We start from the raw sequence: 19,404 nt of genomic DNA, 5'->3' as shown, positions 1-19,404 counted from the left end.
CAGCCAGAGACCTCTGCCATCTCCCCAAAGAACGAAATCACTGAACAAATGTCTCACAGTCTCATGTCCAACGTCTGTAGCAAGCTCTTTCTCCAACCATTCCCAGCGGAACTTGTTTTTCACTATTCTGTCGATTTCTTTAACTCGATTTGCATCTTTACGCTCGATCACGGAGGCTGCCATCTTTCAACTCTTTGTTTGAAGTGAGCTTACGTACAGCTATCTAACAAGCGCGTTCATTGGTTGTTACAGAGCGATGGGCCAATCACGTACCTCGTTTCATCTCAATGACGTAATTGCGTAAATGACGTAATTACGTCAATGAGATGAAACGAGGTACGTGATTGGCCCATCGCTCTGTAACAACCAATGAACGCGCTCGCTTCAAACAAACAGTTGAAAGATGGCAGCCTCCGTGATCGAGGCATAAAGATGCAAATCCGAGGCTGCCATCTTTCAAACAAAGTCGGAACGAATAGGATACGAATGTGGATTTGAGGGAAAAATCGGAAACATTTTTTTTTTCAAGTTTTGAGGTGAAAAAAGCAGAATTCCGTGAATTCGCGGAAAAATCACATCCCTGATGTTCTCCCTGTGTCCGTGTGGGTTTCCTCCGGGTGCTCCGGTTTCCCCCACAGTCCAAAGACATGCAGGTTAGGTTAACTGGTGACTCTAAATTGAGCGTAGGTGTGAATGTGAGTGTGAATGGTTGTCTGTGTCTATGTGTCAGCCCTGTGATGACCTGGCGACTTGTCCAGGGCGTACCCCGCCTTTCGCCTGTAGTCAGCTGGGATAGGCTCCAGCTTGCCTGCGACCCTGTAGAACAGGATAAAGCGGCTAGAGATAATGAGATGAATAAAATTTCTGTTTCAACATTTGATATGTTCTCTTTGTACTATTCAATTAAATTGTATATTGTATGGAAATATAGGGTTTCCATGATTTGCAGATTATCGCATTCTGTGTTTATCTGCAGTTTACACAGCATCCCAACTTTTTTGGAATTGGGGTTGTAACACCTGAAACGCTTCATGCCTCAACATCTTTTAAGTACTGTGAGAAGGAATCTCATCTCATCTCATCTCATTATCTCTAGCCGCTTTATCCTTCTACAGGGTCGCAGGCAAGCTGGAGCCTATCCCAGCTGACTACGGGCGAAAGGCGGGGTACACCCTGGACAAGTCGCCAGGTCATCACAGGGCTGACACATAGACACAGACAACCATTCACACTCACATTCACACCTACGCTCAATTTAGAGTCACCAGTTAACCTAACCTGCATGTCTTTGGACTGTGGGGGAAACCGGAGCACCCGGAGGAAACCCACGCGGACACGGGGAGAACATGCAAACTCCACACAGAAAGGCCCTCGCCGGCCCCGGGGCTCGAACCCAGGACCTTCTTGCTGTGAGGCGACAGCGCTAACCACTACACCACCGTGCCGCCATGAGAAGGAATCTACCATCCTTTTTTTTAAATGTGTTGCAAGAATCAAAATTTAAATAATTGTTTATTTAAAAAAAACAGCAGTAATAAAATACATGAGGTAAAACGTCAAATAATGCGCTGTTGTATTGTTTTGAGTGTAATATAGGTCAATGATAATTTACAAATAATTATTTGTTTTCTCTTTTAACTTCAATTTCAACATACCAGCCCAACTTTACCTGATTTGGGGTTGTATTTAATGATCCCTGATCTAGACTGTTGAAGTAATCCTTCTTTTTTTTTTCTTTTTTTTTTAACCTCAGGTAGTACAGTATATTGTAGATGTGTATCATACATAACTGTCCACTGTAGTAAAGCAGAGAGTAGAGGATGTGTTGCGGCCTTCTTTACTTATCTATAAATATTTTTTTTAGATGTTGCAACCACAGAAATGAACATGTAAACACACTGACCTATTCCATGGCAATGCTTATGCTTCATGTGAAAATTGACAACTGTCACTGGTGGGCGACTGTCGTTCACACTGAGATTAGGTGTAGAAGATGAGGGGAAAATGTCACATGGGATAATTATCCTAATTGCGAATACACTAAACGCACACTGATCTTGGTTTGAAAACCTAAAGCAGATGATATGTTGATGGAATGTGTTCCATAATGCATATGTTTATGTTGTGTAATTAGCAAGCAAATTTTCTCTCTCTCTTTCTGGATTCTCTCTTTGTCTTTCTCTATTTCTACCTCTCTTAGCCTCACCATGTTCCCGACAACTACAAGAGGAATGGCGGGCGATCAGCCTGGAAGAGTGAACGCTCCAAAGGAGTCGGGCTTTGTGATGAAGACCCCTCCCCCGGTGGGTCATGCGACCAGCTGTCCTTCTCAAGAGACACAGAAGGAAGAGGAGCAGGAGCACATGCGGGTTGTAACCACGAGGAGTCCTCCACTGCGCTGTCTGTACTGGAGCCACCACAGGAGCAGAGGAGGGCTGGAGAGGATGAAGATGATGAAGAGGAGGAAGAGTTGGGTGAGGAAGAGGAGAGGAGGGAGGTGGAAGAAAGTTCCGTGGAGAAAGGAGGAGCAGAGGCGTCCTCGCTCTCCTCTTCACTACTGCATCTGTCCGTTTTGGGACGGAGGGAAGCGCAGAGGGAACGACTCAACAAGATCCTGCTGGACCTCCTACATCGGACCCCCAGCAAAAACGGTAAGAGAAAAACACTGATGTCGTTTAGTGAGGGAGAAGCAGAGGGAAAGCCCTTTTATTTTCAGAACAGTTATGGAATGAAAAAGCCTTTTGAATGCATAGTGCACTCAGAAATACAAGAGAGATGTTAAACCCTGTGAAAATTTGAAGCACAAGCAGGCAGCCTGTTCATACAGCGGAGGAGAGTAGAATTTTTTTTTTTAGCAGACTAATGCTCCCTTTTGTATGTCCTGCAGTTATAGACGTCACTTATCTTCTCGAGGAGGGCTCTGGACGCCGCTTGCGCAGACGCACTCTTGGACTAAGTGACTTTGTGAGCAGGAAGTGATGGCATCGCTGCAGGTGGCAAGCAGACAGCAACAGAACAATATGCAGGAACAGCAAAAGAACGATGAAGGTCTGAGAAAGGGGAGACGCTTGAGGCTTAAAGGCTCCCCCTTTCAAAACATCTGTCCTCCATTTTGCTCTATTTTTCCGAAATGAACTAAAGAGAGACTCATGTATGTGCACAGGACATGGTGTTTTTTTTTTTTTTTTGCCAGCAATGAGAGAATTATTGCCTTGATGCATTTTAAAAAATTACGTTGCAGTGACACATGAACATAGGAATATGTACTATTTAAGTCTACCACATATGAACTGTCACATAACAATTGTTCTGTTTCTAAGACAACAGAGGTCAATGTTTTTTCAAGGTGGTACTACATACAGAAAGAATATGGCCTCTGAGAATGGACTGGGGAGGGGGGGAGGGGGGGAGTTTGGCCATGCAGTTGGATATAAGAGGAGACTGAGACCAGCGCCTCTTAGTGGATAAAGGATATCATAGGAGGTGCAGTGTAGCACGCACATACACTGCCTGTCGACTGAGACAGCAGAAGAGGAGGGAAGAAAGCAAGCGGAGAAAGAGCTAACTGCACTTTTTTCTAACATGGACGTCATTCGCTCCCAGAGATGTACACTAACACTCGTTACAGTATTGGAAAGATGCTGTGCGGCAAAAAAAATAAGCAAAACAGATAATTAAGTACATTATTGTTTTTTTTTTTCTGTTATACTGTAATTATATTAGGATTGGCAAGGGCAGAATGGATGGGAAGGGTTTCATTATTTTGTAAACCTGGAATAGTGGAGGGGAGCAGGGTGAGATTACTATATTGTGTCTTTTAAAAAAAAAAGAAGAAGAAAAGCTTGGAGATTTTGGTCTGTGAAGTAGCTTGCCCTGTTTTTGAGTGTTCAATTTACCAGCTCAACAAGATGTTTAACCAGTGGAGGTGCACTGACTAACTGTAACGCCTTAGAATGGTGTGTGTGTGTGTGTGTGTGTGTGTGTGTGTTTGAGCGCTGCCCTGAATGTATGTAGCCTGTCAGAAGAAAATGTCATAACTTTTAGGTAAAAAAAAAATTTTAAATAAGGGTTTGATTTGCAATTAACAAAAATGGATGAGTTAACACATCCTGGGAAGTCAAGTGAGATGATTGGGCAGGAGAAGGGAGGGGCTTCGGATGTTTTTTTGTTTTCTTTTTGTTTCTTTTAAATGCATTTTAGATCGCAAAAGGACAATATTAATAATTTTTAGCCCCAAGCAAACATCACTTGTTTTGAATGAACTGACAGAAACGACAGAGAAAGAGAAGAGGTGGGAGAAAACTGACAAGAGAGGAAGATGTATATGATGTGCCAAGCTATGTATATATGCAGACGGGAATATGTGAGAGATGTCTCCAAAAAGCAATATCTTGATAATGGATTTTTTTTTTGTGTATTGTATTGTACAGGACTCAACCCTATATGTATTATTATTATTATTATTATTATTATTATTATTATTATTACGCCGTTTGTATTGGCATCATTGTTCATTTAAGCTTGGGGCATGAGGAGGATGTGGCTGAAGGTTAAAACCCAGTGATGGAAGAAAGAAACTAAGCAACTTGTCCAAGATTTTGTTGACATAGGAGAAAGGCGAAATGGACTCGGTGACCCCAGACCTGACAACTGTCACTGTAATTATTAATTTTAATGCTATTATAATTATTATTACTTTTGAAGGGGAGGGAAATGTACTCCTCGTTACTTTGCTGCAAAGTGTTGAACACTAAAAAATAAACCAACATAAAAATATAAAGATGCTATTTTGAAAAATGGCAGAAACAAACTAAACAAGAAAAAAAATTTTATCAGCTGACTATCATGTTCTTAATCTTTTTTTTCCCCACCAACTCTGGATGGTGGGGGGAGGGGGGAGAAAACAGCTTCTTTTTTCTTTTTGTGATAACGGTCATAATTATGATGCTCGTATTTCTTGTATTTGTGTGTTTTTGTGTGATTTGTTTAGTTATTTTAGACAATCACAAAAATAACATGCAAGCATTGTATATGGACAGACTGACAGACATTTTGTGTTGTGTACAGTTTGTCAAAACTTTTTCCACTCTGGTTAAAAGTTTGTAATTATGATTCTAAAGTCATGAAAATGCTGTTGGTTTTTACTTTTTTGTTTTATATTCTATTTGTTTTTTGTTTGTTTGTTTTTTAATAAAAAGCACTACATTGTTGTGAATATACCTGCCTGTTGCTCTTACATTTAGCCAAGAATCATGTGATAATTCTTTACTAGGTCATAACTATTGATACTCAAGATATACAGTCAAAGCATATTTTAATTGTATGGATAGTCAATTAATACATCTGCCAATAAAGTGAATTTTAACTATTGCGTAGAGCATTTACATTGTGTACCGTTATTTGAATTATTGGATGTGTCTGAAAAGTGGAGGGGAAAAAAGTTGAGGCACAACATTGAATGATGCCTTCTGAGCCTGCGGTGTTCTGTACAGTACTGTTTTTTTAATTTATTGTAGGCATCATACTACATCAAAATACATCATACTCATTTGATGTCTTCTACAGTGGTGCTAGAAAGTTTGTGAACCCTTTAGAATTTTCTAGATTTCTGCATAAATATGACCTAAAACATCATCAGATTTTCACACAAGTCCTAAAAGTAGATAAAGAGAACCCAGTTAAACAAATGAGACAAAAAATATTATACTTGGTCATTTATTTATTGAGGAAAATGATCCAATATTACATACCTGTGAGTGGCAAAAGTATGTGAACCTTTGCTTTCAGTAGCTGGTGTGACCCCCTTGTGCAGCAATAACTGCAACTAAACGTTTGCGGTAACTGTTGATCAGTCCTGCACACCGGCTTGGAGGAATTTTAGCCCGTTCCTCCGTACAGAACAGCTTCAACTCTGGGATGTTGGTGGGTTTCCTCACATGAACTGCTCGCTTCAGGTCCTTCCACAACATTTCCATCGGATTAAGGTCAGGACTTTGACTTGGCCATTCCAAAACATTAACTTTATTCTTCTTTAACCATTCTTTGGTAGAACGACTTGTGTGCTTAGGGTCGTTGTCTTGCTGCAAGACCCACCTTTTCTTGAGATTCAGGTCATGGACAGATGTCCTGACATTTTCCTTTAGAATTCGCTGGTATAATTCAGAATTCATTGTTCCATCAATGATGGCAAGCCGTCCTGGCCCAGATGCAGCGAAACAGGCCCAAACCATGATACTACCACCACCATGTTTCACAGATGGGATAAGGTTCTTATGCTGGAATGCAGTGTTTTCCTTTCTCCAAACATAACGCTTCTCATTTAAACCAAAAAGTTCTATTTTGTTCTCATCCGTCCACAAAATTTTTCCAATAGCCTTCTGGCTTGTCCACGTGATCTTTAGCAAACTGCAGACGAGCAGCAATGTTCTTTTTGGAGAGCAGTGGCTTTCTCCTTGCAACCCTGCCATGCACACCATTGTTGTTCAGTGTTCTCCTGATGGTGGACTCACAAATATTAACATTAGCCAATGTGAGAGAGGCCTTCAGTTGCTTAGAAGTTACCCTGGGGTCCTTTGTGACCTCGCCGACTATTACACGCCTTGCTCTTGGAGTGATCTTTGTTGGTCAACCACTCCTAGGGAGGGTAACAATGGTCTTGAATCTCATCCATTTGTACACAATCTGTCTGACTGTGGATTGGTGGAGTCCAAACTCTTTAGAGATGGTTTTGTAACTTTTTCCAGTCTGATGAGCATCAACAACGCTTTTTCTGAGGTCCTCAGAAATCTTCTTTGTTCATGCCATGATACACTTCCACAAACATGTGTTGTGAAGATCAGACTTTGATAGATCCCTGTTCGTTAAATAAAACAGGGGGCCCACTCACACCTGATTGTCATCCCATTGATGGAAAACACCTGACTCTAATTTCACCTTCAAATTAACTGCTAATCCTAGAGGTTCACACACTTTTGCCACTCACAGATATGTAATATTGGATCATTTTCCTCAATAAATAAATTACTAAGTATAATATTTTTGTCTCATTTGTTTAACTGGGTTCTCTTTATCTACTTTTAGGACTTGTGTGAAAATCTGATGATGTTTTAGGTCATATTTATGCAGAAATCTAGAAAATTCTAAAGGGTTCACAAACTTTCAAGCACCACTGTATATCCCATGTGTGCTGCCTTCAAAGCCCGTCTCAAACCATCTGCTTAGAAGTACCGATGCAGATATCGAAGTGCTGCCTGAAAACAGCAAAATTTCTATTTAGGACACTTATTAATACGGTCTGCTTGGCCAAAGTTCTCTTGTTCAACACGTTTCATGCTTGATGTTCACTTTAACAGATTCTATTTGTACATTTGGAAATGAAACAAGGTGATTAAGTTGGAATGGAATTGAAATTAACCTTATCTTTAAATCTGAGTCCTTTCACACGACTTAGAGGCATAATGCTATTGGACTTGATTGCTGTTAGAGCTCAACAAGCTCTAACAATCGTGTAATTGGGGATCACGAGCAAATTTTAATTGTTTACACACGAGCTGTACATGGAACATCGAGTTACTCTGAAGGGAACAAATATATTATTATGAATTTGATTAAAGCCGGGCGGCACAGTGGTGTAGTGGTTAGCGCTGTCGCCTCACAGCAAGAAGGTCCTGGGTTCGAGCCCCGGGGCCGGCGAGGGCCTTTCTGTGTGGAGTTTGCATGTTCTCCCCGTGTCCGCGTGGGTTTCCTCCGGGTGCTCCGGTTTCCCCCACAGTCCAAAGACATGCAGGTTAGGTTAACTGGTGACTCTAAATTGACCGTAGGTGTGAATGTGAGTGTGAATGGTTGTCTGTGTCTATGTGTCAGTCCTGTGATGTCCTGGCGACTTGTCCAGGGTGTACCCCGCCTTTCGCCTGTAGTCAGCTGGGATAGGCTCCAGCTTGCCTGCGACCCTGTAGAACAGGATAAAGCGGCTAGAGATAATGAGATGATTAAAGCCGCGGAAGATTTTTTTTTTGTCTTATCTAAACGCTTCTGTATACGCAACCGAAGCCTCCTCTCTAGCAACCAATCGGCTTTCACCTTAACCCTTTGATGCGAAACATATGCACACCCCTTCTAATGCACAACATGGGTCAAAAATGACCCGCATTCATCTCATCTCATTATCTCTAACCTCTTTATCCTGTTCTACAGGGTCGCAGGCAAGCTGGAGCCTATCCCAGCTGACTACGGGCGAAAGGCGGGGTACACCCTGGACAAGTCGCCAGGTCATCACAGGGCTGACACATAGACACAGACAACCATTCACACTCACATTCACACCTACGCTCAATTTAGAGTCACCAGTTAACCTAACCTGCATGTCTTTGGACTGTGGAGGAAACCGGAGCACCCGGAGGAAACCCACGCGGACAACATGCAAACTCCACACAGAAAGGCCCGTGCCGGCCCCGGGGCTCGAACCTGGACCTTCTTATTGTGAGGCGACAGCGCTAACCACTACACCACCGTGCCGCCCTGTTCATAACTTAAGAAAGGAAAAATAAAAATGATGATTTGTGCGAAACAAAAACAAGATATTTACTGCATATTTGGAAAAGTAAATGACAAAATGAATTTATTTCAAAAGTAGATCATAGAAACACTCAGCCGTACATGAAATAACCTGGAAAATGAATGCAGGTCGTTTTTGACCCATGTTGTGCATTAGAAGGGTAGTGATACAAAAAGGGTTTTTATTCAGAAAGTAAGAAAGGAAAAAATAAAATAAGGATGTGTGATGATCAAAAACAAGTTAATTGAGGAATACCTTGAATACTGAATGATGGAATTAATTTATTGCAAAGATCTAGAAGATAAAAACTCAGCCGGGTCACTTTTGACCCATGTTTTGCATCAAAGGCACAGCACCGTAGCAGACGTGCACAGCGCGCTTACCCACAATCCCCTTTCACTGCGTCGCCACGCAGATAAACAAATATATAAACAGGCAATCTTACTGGTACAACTCTCACCATAAACTTTCTTACATGAAGAATACTTGCAATAATTTTAGCGCCACATAATCTTTTCTGCTCACTAGGGGTCGCTACGCGCCTGTACGTCACTTCCGCCATCTCAGGTCGCCATGACGATAGAGCGCTGAAGGATGGTTGTTATGGCAACCGAAACACATAGCCTGAAACCCTCTAAGTCAAAGGCACTGACGGTACACTAAGGAAAGGTATTCTCTTTATAAACAAAACGGAGTGTATAAATACTTTTAAAAATATCAATAACAGGAATAAGAACAATAAGGTATGAGTGCAAGATGGCTGCCTCGGTGTGGTGGTGAGCATTGTTTTTTCTTATCTCATCTCATCTCATCTCATCTCATCTCATTATCTCTAGCCGCTTTATCCTTCTACAGGGTCGCAGGCAAGCTGGAGCCTATCCCAGCTGACTACAGGTGAAAGGCGGGGTACACCCTGGACAAGTCGCCAGGTCATCACAGGGCTGACACATAGACACAGACAACCATTCACATTCACACCTACGGTCAATTTAGAGTCACCAGTTAACCTAACCTGCATGTCTTTGGACTGTGGGGGAAACCGGAGCACCCGGAGGAAACCCACGCGGACACGGGGAGAACATGCAAACTCTACACAGAAAGGCCCTCGCCGGCCCCAGGGCTCGAACCCAGGACCTTCTTGCTGTGAGGCGACAGCGCTAACCACTACACCACCGTGCCGCCCCAGTTGTCTGCTGTGATACTTGAATTTCTTTCACCAGAGAAGCGTTCATGAACATCAGGGGAACAACTACAGCGGACTTATTACCAACTTTCTGGTGTCATCCATGGAATTATTGGACATTCTGGTCAAAGCTGATCTCACCTTTGCTCACTCAGTGAGACGCCGGAGGATCTTGCGCCTCTGCTACCTGCGATATTTCTCTCCAATGTGCGCTCACTATGGAACAAACTCAGAGCATTTTTTAACATACTGTAGTTACTGGGAGACCAAGATTTGGTCTCCTAGTCAATGCCAAACCAGCTTCACTGGGAGACCAAATTTTAAACCAAGTTATGTCTTGTCATTTGGTTCAATCAGTTGCAATTAATTAACCAAGTACCATGTAAGTATACATTTAACAAGGAAAACGAAGCTCTATGTTATAAGATGTACACACAAGATCATGTTGGTTAAGAAAAACAAAACTAAAATTTGGTTACTGAGATGGCTGATGTCAGAATCCGATGTCATTACTGTGTAACTTTGAGTGTCTTTGACATAACATTTGTGCTTGGTAATTGCTCTTGATAGCTGTGTAGTCACTGTAGTGTGTTTGTCTGTATGGTGATTGGTGAACCATTTTGCATCACAGAATATGCCGCAGCGGTGCAGCCGCATGGACTCTGGGGCCTGTGATTGTATTGCCCAGACCAGTTGGTCTCCTAGTGGAAAATCCTTAAAAAATGCTCTGAACAAACTGGACGAATTCCAGCTGCTGGTGGGGAGAAACAGGGACTTTTCTTCATCTTCTGTTTTATGCGGTGGAGTGTCTTCTTCTTTATGTTCCAGGGCTCTCTCATGTCTGTGTTACCTTCTGGCTCTCCCCTTTTAGTTATGCTGTCATAGTCTTGCTGGAGTCCCCGCTTGCCCTCAGCACACAATGTACTAGTACACTGTTCTTACTCATTAGGTAACACTAAGCATACCTAACAACCTGTGTTTTCTCTCTCTCTCTCTCTCTCTCTTTGACATGATAACTTGAGGACTGCTGTTGTCATGAACAGTTTTGCACTCAAGTTTCTAATCAATGAACAGTTGATAACTTCAACAAAATAGACTTAATGCTAAAACTATAATGAATTTCCTGCTTACACAGTTATACTTTGTGACAATATAGGACACAGTTATAGTTTAAGCACGTTATTTATAATCATGCTATCTGTTATCACCCAAATGAGGATGGGTTCCCATTTGAGTCTGGTTCCTCTCAAGGTTTCTTCCTCATGTCACCTGAGGGAGGTTTTTCTTGTCACCGTTGCCACAGGCTTGCTCATTGGGGATAAATTAGGGATAAAATTAGCTCGTGTTTAAGGTCTTTAATTTTCTGTAAAGCTGCTTTGTGACAATGTCTGTTGTTAAAAGCGCTATACAAATAAACTTAAAACTTCATGGAGACGTGGCTCATACCGGACTCTACACTACAGCTGGCCGGCGTCCAACTTTTCAGAGCGGACTGTAACGCGGATCTCTCCAGTAAAATAAAAGGCGGTGGAATCTGGTTTTATGTAAACAGTGACTGGTGCAGTGATGTCGGTGATCCCGCAGCACTGTTCTCCTTACTGTAGAATTACCGAACGTGGATCAAATGAATGTTTCAAAGACTGGTTTATTAACTGGTCATTACAACATGTGAGAGCATCTAGCTAGAGCACCTTCTGCTAGCTATGACTTTTCGAACTGCCCTCCAATTCCCCCCACACACACATGAAACCCCAATGTATTCATCCGCGCTCCGCGCTGCACATAAACTAGTGCCATTACAACACATCTCCCTTTCTTTGAGTCTGTTAAGACATGTAGAACATTAATACTTCTAAAACAGTTAAAAGTCAACTTGTTCAATATTCTTACCACTGTAACATTACATTTTAAACATTACTTATTCCATAACGCATTCTGCATTGTCAATCTCATAACACATTGTATTCACTTTAAAAGAACATTTGCATTGTCAATCTCTTTTTTTCAATAGAACAGGCAAATTCAACATTTATGATTGACACATACTGTAGCTACACATATTCCCCATATCTGTCTGGTGGTTTCACTGCTCGGCCACTGCTTCTCTGAGTCTCTGGAAACACAGACACAGTGGGACTGGGAGTGACTGGACCTTGATCGCCTTGGGTAAGTATGTCAGCTCTTGGGTAAGTCACTAGTGTGTCACTGTCCTTGTTTGTGTGTGTGTTACTACCCAACGGAACTTGTTCTTGTTGAGGAGCCTGTGGGCCCCAAAGATGGGTCTGAAGTGATGTCTGTTTCTCCGCAGCTCTCCCTGCTCGGTCTGTACAATGTACGACCGTGGAGTGTGGCACTTCTTCACCACAGTAGCACATTTAGTCTATCCCCTCTCATTGTCCAGCTTTACTGAAACATGGGTTCCGGGCGGAAGTTCAGGTAATGGTTTGGCTTTGTACCTGGCGTTGTAGGTTTGACTGTAGCGCAGCTTGGCACAGCTGTCAGTCTTTCGCACTTTCTGCAGATCCGGCCATGCAGGCTGCAGGTTCTCCTCCAAGGTAGGCAGTGTAGAGCGGATCTGTCTGCCCAGCATCAGTTGTGCAGGGCTAGCTCCTGTTGCCTGCAGTGGCGTTGCTCTGTAGGATAACAAAGCTTGGATCAGCTTGCCTAAGGATCTGCTTGGCTGTCTGCGCGGCTCTTTCCGCTTCTCCGTTGGCTTGTGCATAGTGAGGGCTCGTAGTTGTGTGCCTAAAATCAAACATTTTGGCAAATTGGGCAAAAAAAAACAGTCCCTGAGAATTGAGGCCCATCATCAGTTATGAGTTCCTTTGGACAGCCCCACCTGGCGAAGATATTCTTCAGGCTGGCTATGGTTGTAGCGGTTGACATGTTAGTTAGGTGAGCAATTTCAATGTACCTTGAAAAGTAATCTACCACTACCATAAAGTTATCCTTTTTCCACTGGCAAATGTCTGCTGCCACCTTCTCCCATGGGCAGCCTGGGAGTGGCGTACAGATCAGAGGTTCCCTCCTCTGAGTAGGTTTGATCTCTTGGCATACGCTGCAAGTGCTGACAGTCTCTTGTACCTGTTTGCTTATGCCAGGCCACCACACACTACATTTAGCTCACTCACGGCACTTAACAATCCCTTGGTGGCCGTCGTGTATGCGTTCCAGTATTTCGGTTCTCATGTTCTGGGGTATCACTATTCTGTTGTTGTACAACACTAGCCCTTGTGACAGAGTCAGATGGTCATGGTGAGTATAGTAAGGTTTTACCTTCAGTGGCACGTTGGCTGAATACTGTGGCCACCCACCCAGGACGTAGCATTGCACCAACTGTAGCTCTTCATCCCATAGTGTGTGCTGTTTGACCATGCCAAGCTTGCTGGGAGAGATAGGCCATGCCTCACGAACAGCCTCCTCGTACGCCTCCAGCTCACTGGTCAACGCTGCGATGTCCTGCGTCATCTCTGGCTGAGGATGTCTAGAAAGGGTGTCTGCAATGACCAACTACTTCCCTGGAACAAACTCAGCTTTTGGGTTATAACACATCATACGGAGCAGCAGTCTCTGACATCTCATTGGTATTGAGTCACTCTGCAAAGTGAATGTGTCCAGGCCATACAAGTACCTAGAGAATTTTTCACATACCCAGACTGCCACAAAACATTCTTTTTCAATCTGCGCATAGCACTTTTCGGCATCAGTCATTGTCCTGGAGCAGTAAGCTACTGGTTTCAATTGTCCATCATGTAATTGAAGTAAAACCCCACCCAGCCCATAACTGCTTGCATCAGCACTGACTACTGTGTCTTTCTTTAAATCAAAGAATGCTAAAACAGGAGTCTCAATGACTAACTGTTTCACCCTCTTAAAGGCCTCCTGTTGTGCAGCACCCCAACCCCACATTACCTCTGTCTTTAACAAGTCTGTGAGTGGCTTGGTGACTTCTGACAGGTTTGGAAGATACCTGCCAAGGTAGCAAATCATGCCTAGCATTCTCCTGAGCTCGTGCACGTTGTTGGGTGGTTGCAACTGGGTGATGGCTTGGACTTTGGTCTCGTCTGGTCGGATTCCGTCCTCATCGATACAGTGGCCCAGGTAGTTGAGCCATCGCTGACGTAGCAGGCACTTGTTGTTCAACTTTAATCCGGCTCTTTCCAACGTGTCAAGGGCTTTCTGGAGCCTCTCCTCATGAAGCTCGGCGGTCTCTGCATAAATAAGAATGTCATCTATGTATGTAGCCACCCCCTCTAGATCCTTCAAAAGTTCATTCATTTCTCGCTGATAGATCTCGGGTGCGCTGGTGATTCCGAAAGGGAGTCTGTTAAAGAAAAGCCTTCCAAATGGTGTGATAAATGTAGTTAACTTGGCACTCTCGGGATCCAGTGGTATCTGCCAGAAACCATTAGCAGCGTCCAGCAGTGAGAAGACTTTTGCATGAGCCAGCTTAGGCAGAATGTCATCAATTGTGGGCAGTATATATTTCTCCCTCTTCACTGCTCTGTTCAAGTTCTTTAAATCCACACATATCCGGATCTGTTCTTTGTTTTTCTTTGGTACTGCTACTATAGGTGCGCACCCCGATAGCAGAGGGTCGTTGAAACGACATAGAGTTTTGGTCAGAATGTTCGGTTTCCGTCGTACGTCAGAAAATCAACGTTGAAACGGCGCCGTGAAACGTCGATTTCTCCGCCGTCTGAGAGGGTCGATTTATCACCGTTGAATCAACGTGGGTAAAGGTTGATCTGTCGACCGTCAGAGAAGGTTGAATATACGACGTTGAACCATCGTCACTTTTGCAGGCCAGTTTTCAACATTGGTAGGATGAGCAACTGGCCCGTAGCCAGGGGGGATCGGAGGGTTCGTTCGATCCCCCCCCCCCCCCCCCGCGACACCGCGCCCCGGACACACACGCCTCAAGACTACTCAAGATTTATTCATTTGTTCATGTCCGATGAATATACATTGATTCACATTTAAATTTAGAATATCAAATCCAGACTAATCAAAAAAGAAAAGTAGACTAAGTGAGGACGAGTTAGAAAAACGGGTTCATTTCTCCTATGTTTATGTTTACACGTTTTGTTCAGACTGCTTTACACCCCAATCCAGTGGGTGGCGGTAATGCCCCCATTAGACCCCTTTCACTGACGTCACCCGAAACCGGAAGTAAACAAACCCTGCGCCACATTGGAAGACCAACAAACTCGTGATTTGGGGGAAATAAAGGCAGCGCGCGGTATGTGAACCCACGAGGCACTTGGTTCATCATAAACCTACAATGGTAAACTTTTGTGCTGTGTTAGGGTTCCAACAAAGCTGATGGGAAAGGTGAAAAGAAGTCTTTCTACAGAATACCAGCTGTGATTGAGACACAAGCAAACCAAGCAGCTTTCTGCCAGGAGACAGAGAGAGGATTTAGCTGCTTTATGCAGAGCGGATCTGAATACTTCAAGTCTATTTTGTTACTGGTAAGTCACTAGGCTAGAGTGTTGTAGAACATTTTTTTAAATGTTTACTGAATAAGGCGGCACGGTGGTGTAGTGGTTAGCGCTGTCGCCTCACAGCAAGAAGGTCCTGGGTTCGAGCCCCGGGGCCGGCGAGGGCCTTTCTGTGCGGAGTTTGCATGTTCTCCCCGTGTCCGCGTGGGTGTGCTCCGGTTTCCCCCACAGTCCAAAGACATGCAGGTTAGGTTAACTGGTGACTCTAAATTGACCGTAGGTGTGAATGTGAGTGTGAATGGTTGTCTGTGTCTATGTGTCAGCCCTGTGATGACCTGGCGACTTGTCCAGGGTGTACCCCGCCTTTCGCCCGTAGTCAGCTGGGATAGGCTCCAGCTTGCCTGCGACCCTGTAGAAGGATAAAGCGGCTAGAGAGATAATGTTTACTGAATAAAAACATCCTTAATTTTATCAAATATTCTCTACTCTATATTTCATTTCTTTCTTTTGTTTTAATTTTCCTCCCTCCATCCCTCTTTGGATTTTAAATATAGTTTTTCCCCATGTCCAAATAATGAGGTAGGGTGGCATTTAGAAACCCATAGCCTACTGCTGACTTTCTTTATCAATGCTGCATCAGATTAATTTTGGTCATGTTTTTCTGTTTCCATGTACGGGTCTGCGCCGCAGGAGGAATATGCCACAATTATAAATAAATCATAAAATGTTTCTAAGAACTTGTTCAAGTGTGTTCTGTTCCTTATAAATGTTAAAAGTTATGCCTCATTAGATAGCTTGACAAACATTAGGAGAGGTGCATTGTTGCATGCATTTTTATATCCTGTTGTACATTAAACAGGACGTAGCCTACGCACATTGATATAAATTAAGTTTCACTTTCATGGTTGAAGTATGCATGTGTGTGTTCATCCTAGGCAAGAGCCCCGATGCTTTATTGTTAGCTAGTTTAATTTAGCCTGTTTTGCTTAATTTGTAGCCTTCCTGTTGTACATAAAACAGGAAGTAAAGTTGGATGAATCATCGCCGAAAATTCAACTATAAATCGACCGAAATCCGTAGTTGAATAAAGGGTGAAAGGGGGTCTATTCTCTGTCGACCACCAGCCACTTTTCAACGTCGTTTCAACGGAAACTCGTATGAGCAAAGCGGTGTTGAATCAACGTCGGTGATCGACGGTGATTCGACGGCGTATAGGTCGAAGAACATGCCGATGATTCCACGTCGAATCAACGACCCTCTGCTATCTGGGCACCACTCTGTTGGTTCTTTAATTTCAGTGATTACACCACTGGCCACCATGTGATCTAGCTCTTCCCTAACTTTAGAGAGCATAGGCACAGGCACACGTCTTGCCGTTGAAACACTGTAAGGCACTGCATCTTCTTTCAATGTTATCTTTACTGGCTTTACTTTCAGCAGTCCTACATCAGAAGACGGATAAGGGGTATTCTGCTCTTTCAATTTAGCAATACGTTTAACTAAGCCCATAGCCACTGCAACATTTCTTCCTAGAAGGTGACTGCCATCCCCTCTTATCACATGCACCTTGAATCTGAATTGCTTCTTCTTTAGCATAGTGTTTGCTATGAAATAGCCTAGACAGCTCAGCCTGCCTCCTGGGCTATCAAGTGCAGTGTCAACTTTCTTGAGCTTTGGCTTGTGCACGTTGTTGGGTGGTTGCAACTGGGTGATGGCTTGGACTTTGGTCTCGTCTGGTCGGATTCCGTCCTCATCGATACAGTGGCCCAGGTAGTTGAGCCGTCGCTGACGTAGCAGGCACTTGTTGTTCAACTTTAATCCGGCTCTTTGCTATGATCATTAAGCTATCACTCTGCAAAGTGAATGTGTCCAGGCCATACAAGTACCTAGAGAATTTTTCACATACCCAGACTGACACGTGGACATTTTCATTTTTAACGTCAGCAAAGCAGCATGTATCTGCCATCTCATGCAGGCTTCTTATGTACTCCTCGGTGCTCTCGCCATGTTTCTGTACTCGCTGATGAAAGCGGGCTCGGTCGTAAATGACGTTCACTTTGGGCACAAAATAATTGTCCAGTTTGCCCAACACAGTCTCATATTTATTCTCGTCACCCCTCTGATCAAATTGGAATGTCTTGAAAACTTGTTCAGCTTCCTTTCCCAACGAATATAGCAGTGTACAGACCTGTACCTCTCCAGTTTCTTTATGAAGTTTCGTTGCTATCCTGAAGCATTGGAAACGTTGGCGCCATTCCAGCCACAGTTGAGGTCGAGAAAAATCTAAATTTTCGGGAGGTGGAAACTTCGCCATCTACTTAGACTTCTGACACCATGTAGAATTACCGAACGTGGATCAAATGAACGTTTCAAAGACTGGTTTATTAACTGGTCATTACAACATGTGAGAGCATCTAGCTAGAGCACCTTCTGCTAGCTATGACTTTTCAAACTGCCCTCCAATTCCTCCCACACACACATGAAACCCCAATGTATTCATCCGCGCTCCGCGCTGCACATAAACTAGTGCCATTACAACACACTTACTTAGAATCATTTTTCATTAATTGTGAACACTTCTACTCCCCCTTTGAGTTTGTTTCATTCATTCTGGTCAGTGTTTACATTCCACTGCAGGCCAACGTGCAGGACGCACAGCGCATGCTGGTTGACCAGATACTGGGTGTGAAGCAGACTAACCCAAACTCCCTAGTTATTGTTCTCGGCCATTTTAACAAAAGTAACCTCAGCCACAAACTATCCAAATACAAACAATTTATTAAATGCCCAACCAGGGAAGAGAATATTTTGGATCACTGCTACACTACAGTCAACAATGCCTTTCATGCCATCCCCCACGCTGCACTAGGTCACTCTGACCATGTCACGGTCCACCTGATTCCTACATACAGGCAGAAATTAAAGCTGAGGAAATTGGTACTGAGGACTTAAAAGAAGTGGAACAATGAGGTTGCAGAGAACCTTGGATGAGTCTGCCTACAGGTGAGAGACTAACCATCTGGTGTCCTGTTGAAGGCAGAACAACTTGGAGTGTAATGTTCTAAAGACAGTGGAGATGATTGTACACTTCAGGAGGTGCTCTGCCAGACTCCCTAGTAACCTCTGTGGAGTATTTCCACTTCCTGGGCACTATAATCACTCAGGACCTCATGTGGGAGACAAATATCTGCTCTCTCACCCAGAAAGCACAGCAGAGGATGGTCTTCCTGCAGCAGTTGAAGAAGTTTGATCTGCCAAAGACACTGATGGTGCACTTTTACACCACCATTGCTGTCTGGTATGCTGCTGCCACTGCCAGGGACAAGGGCAGACTGCAGCGCATCATTCGTTCTGCTGAGAGGATGAGTAGTTGCACCTTCCATCTCTTCCGGACCTGTACAAGTCCAGAACCCTGAAGAGAGCAGAAAGGATTGTGGCCAACCCCTCTCACCTCTGACACAAACTTTTAGAATCATTTCCCTCTGGTAGGAAGTTGTGGTCCATTAGAACCAAAACCTCATGCCATAAGGCCAGCTTTTTCCCCACTGCAGCTGCCTCATCAATAAGATCAGAGACCCCCACTAACTATGACCTCACATTTTCAATCTGTGACATTAATGCAGTTCGTCTCTGAACTGTGATTTTGTACATTTCATCATCAAGTTTCAAGTTTATTTGTATCGCGCTTTTAACAATAAACATTGTTGCAAAGCAGCTTTACAGAATTTGAACGACTTAAAACATGAGCTAATTTTATCCCTAATCTATCCCCAATGAGCAAGCCTGTGGTGATGGTGGCAAGGAAAAACTCCCTCAGACAACATGAGGAAGAAACCTCGAGAGGAACCAGACTCAAAAGGGAACCCATCCTCATTTGGGCAACAACAGACAGCCTGACTATAATATTAACAGTTTTAACAGGTATAGCCCTCAACTGTCCTCATGGGGCCGTCCTTCACAGGAGCGGTGCGATAAAACTCCGACCAGACACAGGGCACCAGGATGGATCAAGCAGGTCCGAGGGGCAGAAGAGGCCAGCATCTCAATCCCAGGATCAACATGTAACTCAGAGGGACAGATTGGGGGGGGGGAAGAGAGAGAGAAAGAAAACACAGGTTGTTAGGTATGCCCTAAAAATGACAAGTATTAAATCTGTGTGGTAGGCTTGCAGAGACGAGAGTCTTTACATCAGGCATAACACACAACAATGGCATGTTAATATG

At 43.6% G+C, this 19,404-nt stretch overlaps 1 protein-coding gene across 2 annotated transcripts in view; it reads left to right on the top strand.

Moving 5' to 3' along the window:
* Window positions 1–5,219, top strand: part of ash1l (ash1 (absent, small, or homeotic)-like (Drosophila)) — a 120,177-nt gene extending 114,958 nt beyond the window's left edge. For both annotated transcript variants that reach the window (XM_060904928.1, XM_060904927.1), the window contains exons 26-27: window positions 2,201–2,651; window positions 2,888–5,219. In XM_060904928.1, the coding sequence (XP_060760911.1) occupies window positions 2,201–2,651; window positions 2,888–2,979 (543 nt within the window). In that variant the 3' untranslated portion in view covers window positions 2,980–5,219. The remainder of the gene's footprint in view (window positions 1–2,200; window positions 2,652–2,887) is intronic.
* The last annotated feature ends 14,185 nt before the right edge of the window (window positions 5,220–19,404 follow it).

The sequence above is a fragment of the Neoarius graeffei genome, chromosome 22, assembly GCF_027579695.1.
Source record: "Neoarius graeffei isolate fNeoGra1 chromosome 22, fNeoGra1.pri, whole genome shotgun sequence".
NCBI classification, from domain to species: domain Eukaryota; kingdom Metazoa; phylum Chordata; class Actinopteri; order Siluriformes; family Ariidae; genus Neoarius; species Neoarius graeffei.
Note: the sequence above shows the minus strand (reverse complement) of the source record. Positions and strands in the feature narration are given on the sequence as shown.